The 24,104-nt window shown below is 42.0% G+C and overlaps 1 protein-coding gene across 4 annotated transcripts in view; it reads left to right on the forward strand.

The window, feature by feature from the left end:
* The first annotated feature begins 332 nt into the window (after positions 1 to 332).
* The window catches only part of CNMD (chondromodulin), a 29,334-nt gene continuing 5,562 nt past the window's right edge, over positions 333 to 24,104 (forward strand). For 2 of the 4 annotated variants that reach the window (XM_090258132.1, XM_090258135.1), the window contains exons 1-5: positions 333 to 536; positions 1,028 to 1,171; positions 6,049 to 6,189; positions 14,863 to 14,976; positions 20,404 to 20,557. In XM_090258132.1, coding sequence (XP_090114258.1) covers positions 465 to 536; positions 1,028 to 1,171; positions 6,049 to 6,189; positions 14,863 to 14,976; positions 20,404 to 20,557 — 625 coding nt within the window. In that variant the 5' untranslated portion in view covers positions 333 to 464. The remainder of the gene's footprint in view (positions 537 to 1,027; positions 1,172 to 6,048; positions 6,190 to 14,862; positions 14,977 to 20,403; positions 20,558 to 24,104) is intronic. The other 2 variants (XM_090258133.1, XM_090258136.1) reach the window with 1 other exon arrangement.

Consider the following 24,104-nt stretch of genomic DNA (forward strand, 5'->3'; position numbering starts at 1 on the left):
TGCAGGCAATGGGCCTCCAGCCAGGTGTCACAACAGAGTCCTCTGACATTTTAAGAGATCCTTGAATGGTAGAAAGAGTCCTGGCAACTTAGCATTTCTTAGGGTCACAGGACTCAGCATCCTGGTCTACCCACCCACCTCACCCTGATCCCCACCCCCACTCGTGACACATTCAGATTTACCGGGTTTTTTTGGGAGGGTGGGGGTTGGTCAGTAGACAAGAAAGAGAGAAGGTGTGTCCTGAGTGTAGGACAAGCTCACTCTGCTGCTCGGGGGCTGGAGAGGGAAGGGAGGAGAGAGGTGAGGCTCTGGAAGGGGTGGGGACCGCTGGGCTGGCCCAGGCGGAGCAGGGCACCTTGTGTAAGGGCCTGTGAGGAGTTGAAAAGCTCTGCACGTCGGGGCAGCAAGACAGAACCTAGGGCGTGCGCGGAGCCTCCCAGTGTCTTGCTCCTTTGGCTGCAACCATGACAGAGACCTCTGACAAAGTTCCTATCGCCCTGGTAGGGCCTGACGACGTTGAGTTCTGCAATCCTGGGGTGAGTACAGCCTGTGATCCCCCAGTCCAGCTGCTGGGTTAGTCCATACGCGGGGCCCAGGCTTCGAGTCAGGGTCTGGATCCACTGTCCGGTGTCAGGGATTTGTGCCACCGAATGTGGGAGGTGAGAGCAAATTGGGGAGCCCAAATGTCGAGAGTGACGTCCCGTGCGTGTGCATGTGCATGTGCAGGGGCCACCAGATCCACAGATGGGTGTGAGGGGATGGTGGAAAGGAGTCAGGAGGGGGCGTCCTGTGGCGGGAGGGGACTGCAGACCAAGGGGGCGATGGCCCTGCACCGTGAAAAGTTTACTTATCGTACATCCATGCCGGAGTGCCAGGGACCCGCGAGAGGGAACGCGGCGAAAGGGGGCACCCAGGGGAACTCAGGGCAAGTTGTTTCCCACCCCACCCCTAGTCCCTGGGGTGCTGCGCGGGGATCGCGGGGTGCGGGTGGCTCAGATGAGACCCGCCCGCCCCTGGTCCCCGCCAGCAGGCATACGCCACAGTGACCGTGAAGCCCTCCAGTCCCGCACGGCTGCTCAAGGTCGGAGCTGCGGTCCTCGTTTCAGGGGCGATGCTGCTGCTCCTTGGGGCCATCGGGGCCTACTACTTCTGGAAGGGTAGTGACAATGAGGTAAGCCCAGGGAGGGTGCGCTGGGCTGGAAGGTGCCCTGGACCCAGAGGCGCACCTGGTACGTGGGGTCCTCCCTGTAACCCGCATGTTTCCCGCTAGGTGGAGCCAGAGCACTGGATCATGCGAGGTGGGGGTGGCGGGGGTGGCGGGGGGTGGCGGGGGGTGGCGGGGGGTGGGGCGGACTCTGGGCTGCTAGTGGGCTCTCCCTCCCCAGCATTTGCTTTCCTCCAATGGCTTCCTGGGTCGCCTTATGTTGTCTTCCTTCCAACCTCACTACGCTGCTTTTGGCTCACACGACACGTTGTAGAAAGCAAGTCGAGGTTTTAAGGGGTAATGTTAAAACGTAGAGTCGCAGAGTAGAGGGAAAATGCAGAAGAGGGTTCAAGGCAGATCTCAGCCCGGTGTTTTCCCTGAGCAGTTGCGTGACCTTGGATAAGGCAAGTTACCTCTCTGGCCCCAGTTTACTCTTCCTCTGGGAAGAAATGGAACTAAACGAGCTTTCAGGCCTCTCTCACCTGAGAAAGGCTGTGATTATAAGAACCTGGAACAGGGATAGTGAAGAAGTATCTAGACCCAGTGTTGGGAAGGAATTTAACCCTTCAGGGGTTTTTGTTTGCTCATTTATTTTTCCATGTGACCTATTCAGTCATGCTCTTGTTTTTCTCCTTCTCTAAGCAGGCAGGGGTGGTAGTAGTGGTGGTAACTTCATTAAAAGTGACAAATCTCTTTAAAAATCCATTCTGGCCTAGTCACATGTGATTTAATGGTAAATGTTTCGCTAACTGCTGTCCTACTTTCTTTGTTTGCAACTGTTTATTTTAAAGCTGCACGGGCCCTCAAGGAGTATAAAAAGCGCTTCTGACTTGACTGGGCAGGATTCCAGTGTGTTCTCTAAATATTCTGAATTTTGTTCACCTGTGGAAAGGGGGGCATTTTTATCTTGATGACCATTGCTGGGCCTGGAATAAGCTTATTTGGACTAATGGAAAAGAATTCCATCTCTAGGATACACACAAAGGGCTGTTTCTTAATCACTACCCTAAGAGAATTTGTGACTGCTGTTTTCCCCCTTCTCTCTCACCATGAAATTCAAACAGAATGAATTCCAGTATTTAGAGAAAATGATGCTGAAAGCAATTCAACCATTTTACACATAACATCTTGTGTAGTCACTGCCTAATTTGTATTTTTAACTCAAATGACTAATGTAGATAAGCATGCCATTTACTGTTGAATCTGTTTTAGAGACTATATCAAATTTACAAACACCGATTTGTAAGATCAGAATTGCACAGTATTTTGGGTATATTTGAAAAGTGCCTTAATGTATTTGTATTTTAAATATGGAAGCTGGGCCAGATGCTCATATTTGAAAGCAGTAACTGAACATGGGAAAGATTTCAATATCTACATTTCCATTAATAGCAGGGTTTAGATTGTCATCCCTTTGGGAAATTGTATGGTAATTGAATGTGAATGCTATCTTTTACATGACAAACCTCAATGCTACAGATCACTTGGGGATAAAAATAGCTTTGCCCACCCCCTCCCCTTTTTTTGGGGGGGTAAAGATTTTGGTCATATTAAAATAAATACCATTTGGCATTTAATTATTAAAGGCAAACACAGCTAACTGACAGGCTTCCAAAAAAAGGGATTGAAATATCATACTGAATAGCCAGGCTTTCCTTTCTCATATCTTTTACTTTCCCACAAGATGGTTGGTTATCTGGTTTAAGAAAGCACTATTAGATTCTAAGAATATGGAGGAATAGTGAATCAAAGTTATTGCTATTTCCTATATAGAAAGGAGAATGAAGAATATTATGGTAGTTTTTTTTTTCTTAACTCCCAAAATATTCAATGCTGATCCACATTACTTAAGTCTGTAAAACAAATAATAAAATACTTAGAGTAAATTTGGCACCATCTATGCCCAGCACATGCACAAGTCTGTTTTCCCCAAATACAAGTTTAAGTACCCCAAACAAAACATAATCAAAACAGGTAAGTCTCTGTCAAACAGAAAGGCATCCCCAACCAAATGGACTGCCCACTCTGTGGATTACCAGTAACTTTGCTTCTCTATATTGGCTTAACCAGCTGTAATTCACCGCCTATCCCTTCCATATGGGAAAATCCCCTGAGGACAGGTTTACTTGAAGTCAGCTGGAAGACTATCAAGCATCCAAGTGCTAATAACTGGGGATAAATGACCAGGCTCAAATATTGAGGCCATGTTTCAGCCACATCATTGTACATGGAACGAAGCATTGAAATATGGGAAGTTCTCACAAATATGAGATAACTGACAACCTTATCCTGTGGGATAGGGGATGAGATCATTGCTGGGACTTTTCTTCTCAGACTGATTTTTCTAGACATTGTCCTAAACATTATGTAATTAATCTTAGAGAATCCAGGCTTTATTAGAAACTCATTAGCAAATATCTTTGGCTGCAAAAGGCACCATATTGAGCAGAATTTTGGCAAATAATAACTTCACTGTACTTGGATAGAAATAGCCTTAGGTGCCAGCAGCTCCATCAGTTTAGAGGAAATAATGTGATTACTGCTCCACCAGCCCAGCCTCTTTCTGAGCTCATGGCCCAGTACTTCAGAAATAATTTCAGACTGTTTACCACCACTGCCCCCATTGCTTCAGGAGGGCACAGCACTCTCGCTGCTGCCCACACAGGCTATGCACTGCTCATAAAAGACAGAATGGAGCTCCAGTAGAAAGGATGCAATACCATACTTAGTCAGGGGACTTTCACCGGGAGGAAGGTGACAACAGGTGGTGGTGAAGGAAAATGAAATTAGGACCATAAGCCATTCTTCTAGTGTCACAACCTTGTCTGCTTTATACATGCTAAAAAGGTGGAAACTGTTAATTTCTTAAATTTTGCATTGCTTATGCTTTTCCAAAAAAAAGAAAGAAAAGAAAAGAGCTTCTTGTTGCCTGAGTGAAGGATGCTGAGCCAGCAGGAACTCATACGGGTGTTGTCTGCCATGTGAACAGGAGCTGCTCAGGGAGCACAGGAACAAAAGAGTCTGCTTTCTAAACCTTACCTGCAGAAAGCACTGGCTCAGCCAAAGAAAACAGGTTTCCCAAACTGGGCTGATCATACAGACCACCTGCGTCGCAAAGTGAAACCAGGCCTTGGTGGGCTCTGCTCCAGCTCTAAATCAGAACCTCTAGAAGTGGATCTTAGGCTCAGGCTAGCTTGAGAGACCCACCATGCACTGCAGGAATCACAGGCATCGAAGTTCAGCAGAAGGAGTGAAGGAGGGGCACTGAGGCATAGTTGAGCTGAGCTAGCATGCTGGTTATCTTCTGTTCCGATGAATGAAGGCTGCAGCATGAAAGGGTACTGACTAGCAAAACCATTTCTAAATATCCACTGGTGAAACAAAATCATGTCCTGTGGGTCTTATAATAATGAGTTTTTTACAAGTAATGATCCAATAACAACGGATCTTTATCCAGTGTTTGTCCATGTTGCAGTCATTCTTCATAATGAGGGAGAAAAATCAGATTTGAATTAAATCTGACCTATTTGTGGTTCTGACCTACTGTTCTGACACTAAGTAGTAAATGTCTTTCATCTGTTCTCATTCTTTCCCTTTTAAAGAATGTATATATTACATATCATGAGATGTATTATATTATATATAAAATATATGTATGCCTCTAAGTCAGAAAAAGTAAGAAAAGAAACCCACCTATATTCCACAACTCAGAGAAAGTTCTAGTAGAGCAATATCGCACTGAGCAAAAGCAGGGTGTGAATTATTTTTTAAACTAGTGTACCAACAAGATGTCTAAACCAAGAAAGTCCTTTGGACCACCTAACATAGTGGTTATCTTTTTTAGAAATATATTTAATGTATAATTTTTCTTAATATTTTATTCAGAAACCCAATACATAAAGCAGAAGCTGACCCACTCTGCCTAAATTGTAGGTGGAGAGGGGAGAAAGGAGACTCTACCTGCTCTGCCAGCCTCATCTCTGAGCCACCTCTGTCTTTAAAGAAATGAAAAACCACCTATGAGATCCAACTTCTTCATTTTTCATTCAAGGCCACTCCCAAGAGCCAGGGATAAGTGGTGTAGGGCCACCTGTTTTTCTGATTCCTGGATCAGTGCCCATTTCCCTCCTCTCCCTACATGTCTCATAACAAAATGTCCTACAACCATATGCCTGTCCCATAGAGTTATTAAAATGAGTAACTCCCATTTTAAGCTGAAACAGATGTGCACATTGACCTTGCTCTCTGCAAATGCTGCTATATGTCAGGCAAATCCCAGCCCTGTCTGCAATCCTTACTGTATACTACATTCCATGCCAAATCTTAACCAAAAGGTTTTTAAAACCTTTCAAGTTGAGGTGCCTCTGCAGACTTGTTCAGTTAATAGCCCAGTTAACCTTCTGCCTCGTCAATTTCTATTTGTCCATCAGTAGGTCTCAACTCTGGCTGCATAGTAGAATTGTCCTTTAAAGAAAAAAGAAAGAACGATTTATACCCAAATCCCAACTCTGCAGATTCTGGTTTGACTGGAAACCCAGTCATGGTAGCTGAAGATTCCACTCAGATGCTTCTATACACAGCCAGGATTGAGAATAACTGAGTTATTTGAATTAGTATCAGAGACTATCAAAGGTTTTACTTTTTCTTTTAACCTACTTTTAAAGAAATTGTTGTATGAAGTGTTTGGTACATGGATAAAGTTCTTGTATAACAATATATTACTCTCAAGGATAATTCAGTGTATCTCTGACAAATATGAAAGTCACCTGATACACTGAAGGTCAAAAGATAATCCCTGAATTGCTCTAAAAGGAAAGCATCACTAATCTTATGTTCCTTTCCAGATTTACAATGTCCATTACACTATGAGTATCAATGGAAAACTACAAGATGGGTCCATGGAAATAGATGCTGGGAACAACTTGGAGACTTTTAAAATGGGAAGTGGAGCTGAAGAAGCAATTGAAATTAGTGATTTCCAGAATGTAAGTATATTTCTTGCATTTAGAGAGTTTAAACAGGCAAGCCTGGGAGAATTTTCTAATTCAAAGAGAAACAGCATCTCTCACACATACCCAAATGGTAACTGTTTTTTACAGCCAATCACAGTGCTACAGTGCTACATAAATCATGCAGCAGATTCTCTCTGAGAAAGGATCACTCTTTGTTTTTAATATTTTCAAAATGAGGAAAACAACACCTTGGCATTGAAAAGAACCGGCTCTTGGAACCATATTAAAGTCTTGGCAGAAAGACGTGAAAGAGCTATTTCTTTTCAGGCAGCTTTCTATAACACAGTGAATAAAACACTCAAATTATCCCAGAGTGTTGTAAAGTCTTTTTCTGAACTTAGAGGAGGGATATTTTAATGACATAATAATCTCATCAAATACAGGTATTTATATACTTTTCTCAATTTTTTAGGTTTCCCATTTAACCTAGAAAATTAGCATGGAGAAATTCCCCTATTATGTCATATGTTTTCTGACTGCTGCCTATTGTGGATAACACATTCTAGTCTCCTTTGAAAAGGGCAGACATGTTTGTTCTCAGAAACTCAGTTTACAGGCAACTTGAAACATTAAGCTAAGCATTGATGCTTCAATGTACATCTGCAAACCAAATGTCACTCCTGGTTACTTTCCTATTGGCCAATATAAATATCTTTTTCTCTTTCATGTTCTAAGATAAGGAAAAGGCATCACTACTTGTGCTCTGCTGTTAAGCCTGTAGCTGGAGTGGCTGAGCCTTCATGATGGAAAAAAGGCACTTGAAAATAATGTCTTTTCTGAGCATTTATTGGCCCAGAAAAATATCATGACCTGTCTTCTTTTGATTGATAAGAAAAACTAGAGATGCTTTTCATTTCAATGAAAGAACTCCCCTTGTTGATACCAAAACACACTTCACAAACCCTTTTGAATATCAAACAGTTGCTAACATTAGAGCCATGGTGATGCTATTTATTATTTGATGATGAGAAGGACTATGTTCAGAATGGGCTTTGCCCTGGGGATGTGCTGTATAGCCCTATATGTGCCCAGCTGCACTTCAATTAGTCATAGCTTTTCAAATGGTTCTGATCAATGCACAGGGATGATTTTTCTGGACCTATTAAAGTTTTTACTATAAGACACAAGACAAGGTAAAAGAATTTTTCTTTGCATTGCTCAATATAAAACTATAAAATGTGACTCCCACACACATATCATTCAATCCAAAACAAAATTAAATATCTATGATATGCCAAAATACCAAGATACGCAAAGGTAGTTACATAGATGAATTTAAAAAGATCCATCTATATCAAGAAGTGCATATCTCAGGAATATACTTTTAAAGTATTTTAATCCCAAACCTATGTATCTGTTTTATAATCCTTTGGTTCTAATAATGGTATTGATTGTGTTTTGTTCTCATAGGCCAAAAGGGCCACAAATATTTTATAAACTGATCAATTCTCTTTGTTAGCTTCCACATTTCTCTAAGTCAGAACTGGTGAGGAGAACTTTTTTTTTTTTTAATGGATAGAAGCTGTTATGGGTTTAAACAAGCCTGGACTTTGAAAACACATGAATCTGCCACTGTGGTAACTGCATAATTCCCCCATAATTTAAACCAAATTCAAGAAGCATTTATTGGGGCCTACTGTGTGCAAGGGACAGTGATAAGCGGAGGAGATGCAAAATGACTGACACAGCTGTTCCCCGCCTCAAGGACCTCCCAGTCCAGTCCAGGGGGCAGACATCCATACAGAAGTTGCTCATGTCAGCCTGAGAAACATACTGATGGAGCTGTGGACAGAGTACTGTGGAGCACAGAGGGAGGCCATTGCTGCTGATTAGGGAGTTGGAGCAGATTTTACAGAGGGGGTGACAGTTGAATCAGGTCTTGAAGAATGATTAGGGTTTCAACCTGCAGAAAAGTAGGGGTGGGGCTTTCCCAGTTCCAGGGAAGAACACTGAATACAAATTCACAGGTCTCCTCTGGAGTTCTAAGTAGTCCAATGTGGCTGAAGGTGGGGGAGAAGATGGGGATGCAGGTGGGATCAGATTAGAAAAGGTTCTAAATTGTAAGTGAACAGTCTCCCCTGCTAAACCAGTACCCCACTAAGATTTTCGTAGAACTGATGGTAAAAAGAACCTTCTGAGAGGAAATAGCATCAAACAAAGGGCTCCAGGCCCTGCCTACATTGTTAAGAAAAAGTGATTTAGGGCACTTGTTAAAGAAGGTAAGGCAGGTTTTATTCAAGGAGAGCTATTGCAGTGGGGTTTTGTAATAGAGGAAAGAGATTGGGCCCAACTCTGAATACAATAAAGAAAAATGGGGATTTATAGCCGAAGTGGAAGTGCTGGTAAATGGAAAATTACTAAGAGGTAGAGTAGTTCTTTGCTAAACTGACCTGACAGGATTTTTGCTAAAGGTAAGCTAAGGTGATCAGATATTAAGGGTGGTCAGACCAAAGCTGACTCAGCAGGGTTCTTGCAAAATTGGAATAAGTGGGCCAAGACAGAGCCCAAGGGGCCTAGTCAAAAAGAGGACTCAGAGGAGCCTGACAAGAGTTAGGTCTAAGAGTTTTTGTCAATACCCTGAGGAGTATAAAAACTGGGTTTGTTCTTAGTGTATGAGTCATATTCTAGAAAGTTATACCCTCAAAAGCACCAGTATTGTTGGTTTACACCAATCCTCTCAGACCTAATGACCCATTTATATAACAATAATCTTGGTCAGAAATAAAAATATAATAAACTAGTGTGTATATATGGGTGTTCACTATATAATTCTTTTAACTGTGTGTATATTTGAAATTTTTTATTTAAAAATCTAGAGGGGAAAAAAGAGCATACCCTACCTAGTAGGTAGGTTATTGATTTCAAAAATCAACATGGCCCCCAACTATAACATAAAAGACAAATAAAATGCAAGTTTTACTTTTGCTCCAGTAGTTCAAGCACTGTCACTGGCAGAGTTGAAAATGCAGACAGACCTAAGTGTGTGTTGTCAAATTATATACCAGGTCTTTTTTTCAAACAGTAAACAAAAGTACCGTTTTCTCTCCATTTTCAAGTAATTGTCTACCTAGGAAAATCATCATACATTAAAACTATGCCAAAAATCACTTTATGTTTATGTGTAAAACCATGTTAGGTTCTAGGCACAGACACTTCCAATCAGGTTTTTCAACCAGGACCCAAGACAGTTAGTTCTTCAGGACCTTTCCAGGTTTGTTGGGACCAGCATCCTTGGGCCATGACCACTAAAGGCCAGGAGAGCTGCCAAACTTTGTGACAACAAAACTCCCCTCAAAGATTTCTGTAGTGTCCCCGTGGGGGTATGCCCCCTTGCCCTTCTTGGGAACTTCTGGTTTAAGCCACAGAAACAAATAAGATCCCCTAGAAAGAAAAAAAAATTGTTGCTAAAATGAGATTACTTAACTCTTAAAAGAATGTTAGGTTATTGGACCCTTCACTCATTATCTATGTTAGCAAATTTCTTCATTATCACCAGTTTCTAAGGCCTAATTTGTCTGTAAAAACAAAAGGGTTGCCTGACATTCTTGTGCTTTTTTTGTTCCGTTTATTTAATCTCTTAATATATCTGGCTGCTTGATATGGGTTTGTAGCTAGTCATGGTGGTTATTATGTGTGAATTCATTTGTACAGAATCATTCCTAGGGTATTTCAGTTCTCTTTGCACCATGCAGTCAGAACTAACTCAGTACTCAATTCACAATCCAGGCTGAGAATCCTTCAATAGAATCAACTCTCTCCTTTGGGGATATGGTAATGGTTAAATAGTGTTTCCTCCCTTGCATCTCACATTCAGAGAACATGAGGATTTGAAGATAAGAGAACAGGATGTCCAGTTAAGATGGCAGCATAGGTAGACATGACTCATCTCTTTGCACAACCACATCAAAATTACAACTAAAATATAGAACAACCATCACTCAGAACCATCAGAAATTGAGTTGGATGGAAGTCTGACAACTACAGAATTAAAGAAACCACATCCATCCAGACTGGTAGAAGGGGTGCAGACGCCTAATCGCCTGGTCCCACACCCATGTATGGTGGATAAAAAATCAAGAGCAATATCTCAGGAGTGAGGAGTCCCAGCCCCACACCAGGCCCCCCAGCCCAGGATTCTAGTGCCAGGAAGGTAAGTCCCCATAACTTCTGGCTGCAAAAAACAGTAGGGATTGAGTTGGTGGAAGAAACTGCTGGATCCCCAAGCAGTTTTTCTTAAAGAACCCACACATGAACTCACCTATTCAGATCACTTCCTCTGAGCTCCAGCTCCAGGATAACAGCTTGAAAGGCACCAGTGGTATACAGGGAGAAACTGAAGTGTCTCGCATCAAGGCAAGCAGAGGCAATCATTGTCTCTTTTCTAAACCTTCCACCCACAGAGCCAGCACACTGGTGATGTATCTGGGACTCCATCAACCTGGCTAACACTACTTAACCCACCTTGGAGATCCCCAGAGACTCTGCCCCATGCCACTTATGGTTCCACTCAAGCTGCTTTTCCATATGAATGGCTGATCTTGGCTCATGCTTCACAATTTCTTAGATCCTATTAAATAAGCAGTAGCTGGCTTCAGTGAGCCCCAGGCCTGGCACAAGCAGCAGCCAGTTGGCTTTGCCTGGGAATCTCCAAGAGCAGCACAAATAGCAGCCATCTCAGATAGCTTTATAGCTCAGACAGGGTGCCCCAGGCAGGACACATGTGGAGGCTGGCCTTGGCCTGCACCATCCAGGAAACCCCAGGGCCAGCACATCCAGTGGACAGCTATAGACCATGTAGGAACACCACCACCGAGCCCCTGAACAGCTGCATCCTCCAAAGAGGGCAGAGGTTGGTCGTCAATGGTCACAGCCAGCCCTTGAAGCTGACTGGCCTGGGTAAATTCCTCCCATTGATCTGCCAACAGCAACCAAGGCTCAACTTCAAAAGGAGGGTGTACTCAGTCCACATGGGGAGTGCACCTTGAGTGCCCAGCTTAGGGGATAGGGGCTGCTGTGCCACTGGACCCTACAGGACACTTACTACATTAGGCCACACTGCCAAAACATGGAGTCAAAGCAACTCTACCTAATACATAGAAACAAACACAGGGAGGCTGCCAAAACAAGGAGACAAAGAAACATGACCCAAATGAAAGAATACATCAAAACTCCAGAAAAAGAGCTAAACAAAATAGAGATAAGCAATCTATCAGATGCAGAGTTCAAAACACTGGTTATAGGGATTCTCAAGGAACTTAGCGAGGACCTCAACAGTAAAAAAGATCCAGTCAGAAACAAGATACATTCATTGAAATAAAGAACAATTTACAAGGAAACAACAGTAGAGTGGATGAAGCCAAGAATCAAATCAATGATTTGAAACATAAGGAAGCAAAAAACCATTCAGAACAACAAGAAGAAGAAAAAAATCTAAAAAAATGAGGATAATATAAGTGGCCTCTGGAACAACTTCAAGAGGTCCAACATTTGCATCATAGCAGTGCCAGGAGGAGGATAGAAAGAGCAAGAAATTGGAAATCTATTTGAAAACATAATGAAAGAAAACTTCGCTAATGTGGTGAAGAAAATAGATATATAAGTCCAGGAAACACAGAATCCCAAACAAGATGGATGCAAAGAGGACTACGTCAAGACACATCATAATTAAAATGCCAAAGATTAAAGATAAGAAGAGAATCTTAAAAGCAGCAAGAGAAAGGAAGTTAGTTACCTACACGGGAGTTCCCAGAAGACTGTTGGCTGACTTCTCAAAAGAAACTTTGCAGGCTAGAAGGAATTGGCAGAATATGCAAAGTCATGAAAAGCTGGGAGCTACAGCCAACCCAGCAAAGCTATCATTTAGAATTGAAGGACAGATAAAGAGCTTCTTAGACAAGAAAAAACTAAAGGAGTTCATCATCACCAAACCATTTATTATATGAAATGTTAAAGGGACTTATTTAAGAAAAAGATCAAAACTCTGAACAATAAAATGGCAAAAAATACATATCTATCAATAACTGAATCTAGAAAAACAAACTAAGCAAACAAGGAGAGAGACAGAATCATGGATACAGAGAACATTTTGATGGTTGTCAGATGGAAGTGGGGTGTGGGAGAATGAGTGAAGAGGTGAGGGGATTAAGAAATACAAATATGTAGTTTCATACTAGCCATGGGGATGTAAAGTACTGTATAGGAAATGGAGTAGCCAAAGAACTTATATGCATGGCCCATGGACATGAACAATGGTGAGAAATTACCTGAAAGAATGAGAGGTACTGGGTAGAGGGGAGCAAAGAAGGAAAAACAGGACAACTGTAATAGCATAAACAATAACACATAATTTTCAAAAAAATGAAGAGAACAGATCACATAGTGGGGCAGTAATCTCCTACTCCTGCCTTCTGTTTTTCAAACCATGAGCCCTAGGTTTACATGCAGAATAAGAGCATACAGCTTCAGGACATAGCACAGTAGAGAGCAGTAGTTGTCAGAGTGCATTCCTTAGACCATCAGCATCAGCAGCAGCTAAGAGCTTCTTAGAAATCCCGGTTAGCCCTCACTCCAGAGCTACTGAATCAGATTTTCTAGTGGTGGGACCCAACACTCTGTGTTTCATTGAACAAAGCCTCCTAGTGAGTTTGATGCAAGGGAAAGTACGAGCCACTGGTACAGAAGAAACCTGGATCCAAATGCTGTGTTTTTGTTCATTACTGTAGACTAGGTGACTTGTAAACAGAAATTTGTTTCTCACAGTTCTGGAAGCTACAAAGTCCAAGATTAAGGCTCCAGCAGATTAGGTGTCTAATGAGGACTGCTTTCTGATTCATAGAGGGCTGTCTTCTCACTGTGTCGTCACATAGCACAAGGGACAAGGGAGCTTTCTGGGATCCCTTTTGTTAAGGACACTAATCCCATTCATAAGGGCTTCACCCTTACGACTTAATCACCTCCCAAAGATACCACCTCCAAATACCACCACATACGTATTGAAACACATATGAATTTGGGGGGGACACAAACATTGAGTCTATAGCAGACTTTTAATCATTTAAAAACTTAATTACCCTGAACAAGTTCCTTTCCTCCTAAACTGATTTGTCTCAACCTGGGCTGCGCATTATAAACACACGGGAAGCTTTTTAGCGTACCAGTATCTGGACACCTCCTCAGGCCAATTACATGGAAATCTCTGGGGAGAGGCCGAGGCATCTGTGTTTTTAAATTCTTTCCAGGTGACTTTGGTGCAATGAGTCAGAAACCTCTACAGTTACTTTGTAAAGTGGGCATAATGCCACCACCTCTCTCTGGGTGGGAAGTGGTGCTGGGAGAACTAAGTGAAATTGTTATATGTGTGTACATGGCCGATTAGGCCACAAGGCGAATCCATGAGGAGCTTTAGGAAAAATGAGCCTTTCCATCTCTGTTCTCTTGTCTGTCACCTACCAGCTTTTATAGGGCTCCTGGCTCTGAGATTCCACATGGTATATAACTCTCTGAACATTCTCACAGATGACTTACACTCAGCTTCTTTCTTGACTTAAAACAGTTGAACCCTGTGCCAGGATCCCTGGATTTCTAAATGTTTTTCTTACCCCACTCCTCAGCATTGACATTGTAACAGGTTCTTACCTTCCTGATATTTGTCTCAACTCAACAGAATATTGACAAGTTGAGATGTCCAGATTTGTGTTGTTGTGTACATTATTATGGCATAAAGTTTGGAAACCTTTAGTACTGTTTTGGCCACTCACTAGTCATGAAGCCAACCAGCAGGGTGAATGTCAACACTCTGGGGACAGAACACATTGCTGTGCCTGATGTGCTCCAAGGGTGGAATCAGCACTGGGCTGTCTCCCAAGGCTGGAGCCTGTGGCTGAGCTTCCCTTTGAGGTTGGTCCCAAGCAGACAAGGAGGACATGCTGTTTACTTCTCACAGGGGACACAAACAAAACATCCAAGTCCTTGGGTAAGGCCTAGGAGCATAGTTCAGCTCCTGGTATTGTAGAAATCTTTACTGTTTAGTCAGCTTGGTAATTTAGGAAAAATTTGAACTTGTGGAATTAATTCCCTGGACCAACATTGTTTGAGAATCTTTGTGGGATCACCAAAAAGTAAAAGATTCAGACAGTGATCTCAAGAAGCTTATAACTGAAATAACATTTACAAGGAGCTACCATACAGGCACTGAGAACTAAGAGCCCAAGGAGGGATGTAGATGATGGGGGACGAGGGCTTATGGAAGTCAGAGGAAAAGGAGCCCCCTTAGCCTGGAGTGGTCAGAGAGCTGCATAGAAATTATGGCCTTTCATCTGAGCCTGAGGAAGAGATGGAGCAATTATTCTTCCTCTCAGTCCAAATGTCAGTTCTGGCAGAGGCCTCACTTGGCCTCACCGGCAAAACCACCGTCTCCTGTCATCCCCATCTCCCATCCGGCTTTATGTTCTCCGGAGCAGTTAACACCACCTGACTTTATCTCAGTTTTTGATTTTTGGCTAATAATACTCCAGGAGAGCAGATTCCATCTGTTTCATTCATCCCTATACCCAGTACCTGGAACAGTACCTGGCTTACAGTAGACAATACATTGAATAAATGAATAAGTGGACAAATGGATGGAAGAACATTTATTTAATTCTCTAGGGTATAACAGGAATCCGTTTTGCTGGAGGAGAGAAGTGCTACATCAAAGCACAGGTGAAGGCTCGCATTCCTGAGGTGGGCACCATGGCCAAACAGAGCATCGCCTCTGAACTGGTGAGTACCAATAGGCTCCAGACAGCAAGAGAGTTTGGCAGGTGTTGTTTGAAGGCACAACCCTCTCTGTCTCCAGTTCCTGGTAGGTTTAAGACTAGAACATAACTTCTAGTTCTTCTCCACTAAAGGAATTTAAACTATTTTGGTCCTTTTGGTTGATTCCAAGTGATCGTTCTTACATGATGTTGCATATATAAAGGTTTTGGAAAATTGTATGTTAAAGTGCTTGAAGGAGCTTGGACTCACTTGGCCCATATTTGCCTGAGGACAGGGAACTACCTGATCAGTGACCAAGACAACATAAAGGATTTCACATCAGAGGGGCCTTGGGAGAATGCTAGCCTTAGTTCCACTCAGTGTGGGAATTTCTCCTGAAAATCTCTGACAGCTTTTCATCCAGCCTCTGCTAGAAAGTTGCCACAAGGAGTCTTGCTCCCTTACCTGTGTGTCAGGCAACTTCATGGGGGGTAGTTCTAAATGTTTTTGCCCTATATTGTGCTGAGATGCCTCCCCTTACAATTTTTCCCCATTGGTTCAAGTTCGACCCAATGAAGTTAGCTACTCAACATATATTGAATTTCTCTTCTATGTGTCAAATTTATGAGGTTTTTTTTTTTAAAAAAACATAACTCTCCCATTTATTATTAATAACATTCCTTTGAGCCTGATTTTATAAACATTTAAGAATTGCACACAGAGTTCTAAAGACACATTTAACAATAATATCGTACATATATTTGATACTTCAGGGCTTACAAAGTGGTCACATGCATTGTTGTCTCCCATCTGAGTTGTGGCAGCATCTGGTGGGGAAAAAAATTGACTTTATTGTCCAAAAAATGTAGGTTCAGATTCCAGCTCTGACACTGGCTGTGTTTGTGGCTTCAACTCTGTGAGCCTCAGTTTTTCATCTACAAACTAGGGGTACACATACTGTCCCCATGGCCCTATAACCTACCAGGTAATGAGTAGATGGCTGCTACTATAATTACTAATTTTATTAAGATCATCTTTGGTCCTTCCAGTCTCCCTGGGAGGGAGTCAAAGCAGCATCAGCTCCCTCAAGGCAAAAGAGGAAAAATAAGGGTAAGCAAAGGTGCCTGGAAACTGCCTGATTGTTTGCCCTCATAGGAGCAGTAGTGGAAGGTATCTCAAAACACAAAACAAAACAAAAGCTAAAAACAAACCAGTGAGTTTTATTTCCTACTCTCAGTTTCCCCAACCAATCGTCCTGAGAGATGGTTCTGCACCTCCATTGCTCCTGTCATTCTCTGCTGATCCTGTTCCAGTCTGTTCCTCAGGAGCTGTGCCCTTCAGAAGGGAAAGCCATGCTCTCTCACTGTGAACCCACAATACAGAGTATAACAACAAGACTGAGACCTCCTTTGTCCTGACCCTTGACCTGCTCTTACAGCATTACCATTTTTTTAGTCATATCACTCAGTTTCTGTTATGAAGCTTTTGATGAACTATAATTCTTGACATTGTCCCTGTAAGCAAACATGGAACCTGTTCTCGCCTGCCTTCTGCAAGCATCAACTCCCCAATAGGATCTGACCAAGAGCTAATCATATGTTTGCAATATATATCCTGGGTTTCTTAAAAACAATTTTTTTCAAAAAAACACACACATTTTTTTCTCATTGTAGAAAATTTGGAAAATACATAAAAGAATAGAGAAGAAAATCACCCACAATTGCATAATCCATAGGTAGATAATATCAACATTTTGGTGAATTCTCTTTGTCTACAACTGTGTGTGATATTCTTTTCATAGTTGAACTTATGTAGTGTTGTACATTCTTATTACCTTCATTTAACTTTAGTTCTTCTAAAATGTAGATTAGAATGAATATATTATATGTCATCATATAATTATAATTCTAAAAGTCATTTGTTCTTGAATACTCAGGTATCTTCAACTTTTCACCCATTAAAATAATAATTCAAAATAATTTTTTGAATACAGAAATAATTCCATGTGGTCAATAGTTTGTATTTAAATCTTTGTCTGCATCTGATTCTTTTCTTAAGCCATAGTAGTGGATTGTTTTTCTTTTTTTTAAAGTATATTTTATTGATTATGTTGTTACAGTAGTTCCAATTTTGTTCCCCTTTGCTCCCCTCTACCCAGTACCCTCCTTACCTCCAGCAATCTCACCCCCCTTAGTTCATGTCCATGGGTAGTACATATAAGTTCTTTGGCTTCACCCTTTCCTATATTCTTAATTTCCCCCTGTCTATTTTGTACCAACCGATTATGCTTCTTAATCCCTGCACCATATTCCCATTACTCCCCCTCCTCCCTCCCAGCTAGTAACCCTCCAAATGACCCCCATTCCCTATGATTCTGTTCCTATTCTGGTTTCCTTGGTTGGATTTTGTTTTTATTTTTCAGATTTAGTTGTTGATAGTTGTGACTTTGTTGTCATTTTAGTGTTCATAGTTTTGATCTTCTTTTTCTTAAGTAAGTCCCTTTGACATTTCATATAATAATGGCTTGGTGATGATGAACTCCTTTAGCTTTACCTTGTCTGGGAAGCACTTCATCTGCCCTTCCATTCCAAATGATAGCTTTGCTGGATAGAGTAGTCCTGGTTTCAGGTTGACTTTCATCACATTGAATACTGCTTGCCAGTCCCTTCCTGCCTGCAAAGTGTCCTCTGAGAAATCAGCTGATAGTCCTATAGGCACCCCCTGTAGGCAACTCTCCACCTCTCTCTTGCTGCCCCCAGGACTCCGTCTATATCTTTCACCTTTGGCATCTCAGTCATGATGCGTCCTAGTGTGGTCCCCTCTGGGTCCAGCTCACCCGGACCCTCCGTGCTTCCCAGACCTGTATGTTCATCTCATTTGCAACATTTGGGAAGTTTTCCTCATTTTTTAAAATTCTTGCTTCCTCATTCTGCACTGGTTGACTGTTTTTTTTCTTCCTTATGTTCCAAATCATTGATTTAAACCCCGGTTTCCTTCCCTTCACCATTGGTTTTGTGTGGATTTTCCTTTGTTTCACTTAGCATAGGCTTTACTTCTTCTCTTATGTGTTTGCCATACTCAAGTATATCTGTCAAGCCTGTGAGCATCTTTATCACCAGTTTGGAATTCTGCATCTGTTAGGTTGGCTATCTCCTCGTCGCTTAGTTCTCCCACTGGAACCTTGATCTGTTCCCCCTTTTGGGCCATACTTCTCTGTTTCCTCATTCTGACAGGCTCCTGTGTTTGTTTGCCTCCGAGTTCCAGGTAGAGCTGTCGCTCCTGTTACATTTAAGGGGTGGAGCCTTAGGTATTTCTCAATACAGGGCTACCTGTTTCATGTCATTGTGGCGCTGTATGTGGGGAGGGGTCCAAGAGGGAACAATGCCACCTGCCCAGCACTCACCCCTTTTCCAGGCACCTCTCCCACTTTCACACCAGACTGGTGCCCTGGCTGTCATTCCCAGAGTGGGTGGGTCTGTGAACATTCTAGAACTATGGGGGCCCTTAAACCAAGCAGACTCTGCTGAGACTGGCAGTTTCTGCCTCCACCCCAACTCCCACTGGTTTGCACAGTCAGAAGCAATGAGGCTTGATTTTCCCCGGTGCTGGGACCGTGAGCTGTGCTGTCTCGTGAGGAGCTGGGATTGCTCCCCGGTGTTCCTCCTGACTTTTTAAAACGTGTGACTGCATTTTCCACTGGCCTGCTGCTGCTGCCACCACCACACTGCGTCCTCTCCACCCTGGTTCTGCCCCTCCTACCTGTCTGGATGAGTATTTCTTCTTTATATCTTTGTTTGCTGGACTTCCATGCAGTTTTATTTTCTGGATCTTCTGGGTGTTTCTAGTTTTGAGGTAGTTGTATTCCTTCTTAGTTGTGGAGGGAGACGCAGCATGTCTGTCTATGCCTCCATCTTTGGTCTTTTCTTATATGGTCTTCAGATTATTTTTCTTGTGTATCAGTTCTTTATATTGTACATGGTGGATCCTCTGATGGACAAAACCCAATTCAGACATTTATGTTTATGTTACTCAGGAATGTGCTTGGCTGTCAGTACCAGAAAACTACACTTAGAGTCACCGAAACAAATAAGGCTGTGTTTTCTCCATAGTAAGCAAGGTGAAGGTAGGCAGCTACAGGCATTTGCTCATGGCCAGCATCTCTGACTCTTAAGGTCTTTCCTTCTACTCCAAACGTCAACCATACATTCAAGTAAAGAAGTCAGGAGAGGCTGAGTAGTGCCAACCATGACTTCCCTTTAATCGGGAAAAGCAGAAGGCTTCTCAGTGCCCCCAACATCCTTCAACATGGATCTCATTTTCTAGAGCTGGTCACACAGGCGCCCTTAGCTTCTGGAGAGTCTGAGAAAGGAACTGTCTCTCCTGGCACTGGGCACATTGCTGCCTCAGACAAAAGCAGGATTGTGTTGCAAGGAAAGGGAGGGAGAAATGAGATTGGGTAGGCAACTGAAAGTATGTGCCACAAGCTTGTTAACAATTGTAGTTCATAGGATGCATAGATATGTATTATCCCTATCACTTCACTCTATCCCCACACACTAGATTATGATGGGGTAGATTTATGCACTGCTTGCTCTTATAAATTTTTCATCAGTTTTGTATAACTTTAAAAAACTATTATACCCAAAGAGCATTCATTTTCCGGATGGAGCCATTTAATTTAAGATAAATAAATGGGTTACCTGAGTGCGCGCTTCTCCAATAACTGAGTTGTTTTAATGGAGCCATAAGCCTGGGGGAGGAAGCATAAGTGAAGTGCTGCTTTAGCTAAAAATAAAGAGAAAGCATTCTAATTTCTCCAAACTGCTGCAAACTAATAAATGCATGAAAGGAACAACCTGGCAAAATAAATTTGTCTCCTGGGTTATCAAACCATTCTCGGCATCACACTGTAGAAGAAAATCCAGGGTTTAGCTTTGAAATCTCAGTGGTGTGCTTGATGCAAAGAACATCTGAAATATGTTTTGTGATAGCTGGGAAATGTAGAAATGGTTTATGTTAAATAATACTTTGAACTGAAGACATTAAAGAACCAATCACTTGCTTTTTCCATTGTTGTTCAGTATAAAACCCCAAAGGATTTTCACTTCAAATGGAGGGTTCCTCTATCCTTTGTACAATTCCAGGGCCATTCAATTACTTTTCCTCAAAAACATCTTTGATCAAAAACATCACATTAACCTAAAGCTCAGAGTTGGTATCAAGTAATTTTCACTTCTACTCAGGATACTCATATTCACACATCCCAGCTGTGAAGAGAGCTACAAAGAGAATAGATGAGAACTTTCAAGTGGGGGGGAGGGGGGCATTGCATACACACAGAATTTTTGTTAAGTTTTTACAAAACAAAGTCATCTTTTACCCATGCATGACTCTTAATATGCAGCATGTTCCACTGCCTTCTTGCTCAATGCATCTCATTTTCACTTACAGGAAGGCAAGATCATGCCAGTTAAGTATGAAGAAAATTCTCTTATCTGGGTGGCTGGAGACCAGCCCGTGAAGGACAACAGCTTCTTGAGTTCTAAGGTCATAGAACTCTGTGGTGACCTTCCTATTTTCTGGCTTAAACCAACATATCCAAAAGGTAACATTTAAATTCTCTTAATGCTGCTTGGAATTCTCCCTGTCCCTGTGAGGTTCCTGGGAGCCCCTCCAGAGGCCTGAACTGTGAAATGGAAGATCAGTTAGGATACAGGGCACAGTAGCTCAGTGGCTCAGTAGTGGGGCATGAGAGATCAGAGGAGAATGACTGCCACCAAGGTTGTTGGGAAGGGACTGAGCGGAAGGGCTAACAGGAAGCAGAGCAGGGAGTTAGAAGCCACTGCAATACCTGCGGTTTTTTGTTTTTGTGTTTTGTATTAATTGTATTTTATTTTATTTATATCTATATTTTTATTGTTTTTCTATTACAGTTGTCCCATTTTTCCCCCTTTTCTCTTGCCTGCTCCATCCACCTCCCCACTTCTCCCACAGTCAATCACCATTTAGTTGTCCATGCCCATGGGTCATTTATACTAGTTCCTTGACTAGACCCTTCCCCTTCTGGCATTTTTTATCGATGGCACTCCCATTTCTTTCTGTTCTACCCCTTCATCTCAGTTGTTTGTTCTCTCCAATTTTACATTGTTTTTATTCTTAAGGCATAGAATCAAGGGACTAAGAAGCTATCATACTGCTGAAACTTTATTATGTTCAAACCTAGAATTATGGGACAGTCAAAAGCTGCTCTGAGCATAGGTTGAGATTCTTTAATTTCAAGGCTTAAGTATCAGCCTCCAAGTTCTGTGAAAATAAATGAAGGGCCCCTGAGGTTCAGAGGTAGGTTGGAGCACACCTTCCAGCTATTTCCAGTGGTGAAGGGCAGGTGAACCCTGCAGGCCAGGCTCTTTCCCCATAGCTCCCCCTGTCCCCAGGGCTGCTCTCACTCCTGATTTCTACCACAATTACCCCTCTGGCCTCAAGAAGGCCCACTTTGTAGCTCTGACTCAAGTGTGGAAAATAGGCCTTTCTCCTAGCACAGCTGAGGCAGGTTGTGCTTTCTGAAAGATTTTATTGAACACCAAGAGAGAGCAGCTTGGAAAAAAATATATGTAGGCCTTAAAACCAGGTGGGGATGGGGGCACGGGAATGGGTGGTTATTTTTAACAGACAGGGAGTCTCTGTTTTGCAAGATGAAAAATAGTCTCAAGATAGATGGTTGCCTAGCAATATGAATGTATTTTGTGCCACTGAAATGTACCCTGAAAATGGTTAAAATGGTAACTTCTATGTGTATTTTATCACAATTTCTTTTAAAAATCTTGTCGGGCTTAGAAAGTCCAGACTTCTGATTCTGCCCTGGCTTAGTCCTACAGTTTACAAGTCTTATTCTTCCCAGAGCTTGAATAAGATGGTTACTTTCCAGCCCAGGCATGGCAAATAGGATTAAATTTATATGCCACCGGCCATGGATGCCTGGAAGAATGGGTTAAGAAGGATCCTGAGGCCATCTGCAGGCTCAGTAGGAAAGAAGGCCCGAACAGTGTCTGTCACAACTGCAGAGGGCTGGAGGTGGGCTGCCAAATAGACAGTGGCTATTGCCCTCCTGCTCTTGCCCAGTGGGTGGTCGCAACTCACAATCGATTGCTGCTTTCCAGGCTCTCACTTTCAATTCCCCACCTGCCTCCATGTGGAATAGGCCTTCTTGCTTTCCACTACCCAGGAACTACTTCTCCAATACCTTGTCACCTTTTCCAGTCAGGGACAAAAGTCTGCAACTCTGCTACCATGGATAATAGCTCTCACTAAGCACTTTCTGTTTAAGAACAAGCCTCTTACCCAGTGTTAGTTCATTTGTTCATTCATTCATTCAACATTTATTGACACATTTATTATGTGCCATTTACATGTTCCAAGCACTTGAAATGCATTGGTGAACAAAATAGACAAGAATCTAAGCCCTCAGGATTTTTACATTGTAGCAAGGGGAACAGCAATAAACACAAAATTAAAATAAGAAAATTATATGGCAAGATACAAGAAGCCATGGAAATATAACAGCAAGACAAGCGGTGGGTGGGTTTGGGAAGACTGTAGTGTTGGTAGTGCCAGGATTACTGATAGCATGATTACTTTGGGAATGAGCTTGTTTCCTGAATTCAAGGTGTGGCATGGCCCCTCCCAGCCCAACAGCATGATCACATCATAAGAATTCAGTCATTACAACATCCATACAAGAATTATGCACATTACATCCAACACCAGAAAAATAGAAATCACCTAAATGCCCTCCAGATTTAAAAAGGATTAAATCAATGTTGGTATAGCTATATGGTGGAATATCAGAGACATTAAAAATAAGGGATTTTCATGTATTAATTATATATGATAACAGATGGTTACTAGACTTATTGTGGAGATTACTTTGTAAATTATACAAGGGCGGACCCCAAAATAACTGAAATTACCTTCTGGAGGGTGGGCCCCTTGTAGTACAAGCTTCCCCTACTAGGTGAGTTTTCTAGGAGCCCATTTGTATCAGTTTACCAGCTGGCGTTGTTGTGAGAAGCTGCATTTGGCTTCAGTGGATTTTTTTTTTTTTTTTAAGACTCTTTCAAAGCATTTGGCCATTTCATGATGGGTGATTTATGAATGCACCTGCCCACCCTGGGCTGAGTGTTTAGCAGTTTTTGACCAAAAATGGCATGACCCCCGTGCCCACCCTCGCTGTTCACCTGATCAGGCTCCAAGTAACTTTTTTTTGTTTTCCCGGATGAAAAAAGTCTTCGAAGGGAAACATTTTGCTGGTATGGAAGAGGTGAAACAAAAAATGTCAGAAGCACTAAAAGGCATCAAAATTGATGAGTTCAAAAACTGTTTTGAGCAGTGGAAAAAACATCTCAATAGGTGCATTGCATCAAATGGAGAGTATTTTGAAGGTGACTGAAGTTTAAACTTGTAAGAATAAATATGCAATTTTTTATAAATAAATTCTGGGAATTTTTGCATCCCCCTTCATATAAATCTTGAATCACTATGTTGTACACCTAAAACTAATATAACACTGTCAATTATAATTTAAAATAAAAAATTTTAATGGGATATTTTCCAATTCATCAATGCAGTCATATTTTAAATAAATTTTAGAAAATAAAACCTCTTCTAAGGATGCTTGGCTCCTCGCCACCTAATTCTAAGCCTCCAACTCCAGGGGGTCCAGCCACCCTTACCCTTAGGTCATCAGCATCACATAGTGGTATTATCAGAGACACTGTGAGTGGCAGCTAGACAAGGTCAGAGAGAAGGGCAAGAGCTGATGTTTGCTGAGCTCTGGCTGTGTGCCAGGCACTGTTCTAGAGCTTTACATTTTGTCATTTAATCTTTACCAACAACTGTCTGGGTAACTACCATTTTATGGATGAAGAAACTAAAGTTCACAGAGATTAAATAACTTGCCTGAAGTCATTCAGTTAAAAGAAGGAGTTGAGATTTGAATCCAGTTCTCCCTGATGCCTCTCCAACCATGCTTCAGAAACCAAGAAGCTATCTATGGCTATAAAGTACATCTAAGTCCTCACACATAAGTTCTCTCAAATAACCTAACATTTGAGTCCATGTTATATGTCAAACACTATGCTAAAATCCTTACACGC

Source organism: Furipterus horrens, unplaced genomic scaffold (genome assembly GCF_987537825.1).
Source record: "Furipterus horrens unplaced genomic scaffold, mFurHor1.1.pri manual_scaffold_12, whole genome shotgun sequence".
NCBI classification, from domain to species: Eukaryota; Metazoa; Chordata; class Mammalia; order Chiroptera; family Furipteridae; genus Furipterus; species Furipterus horrens.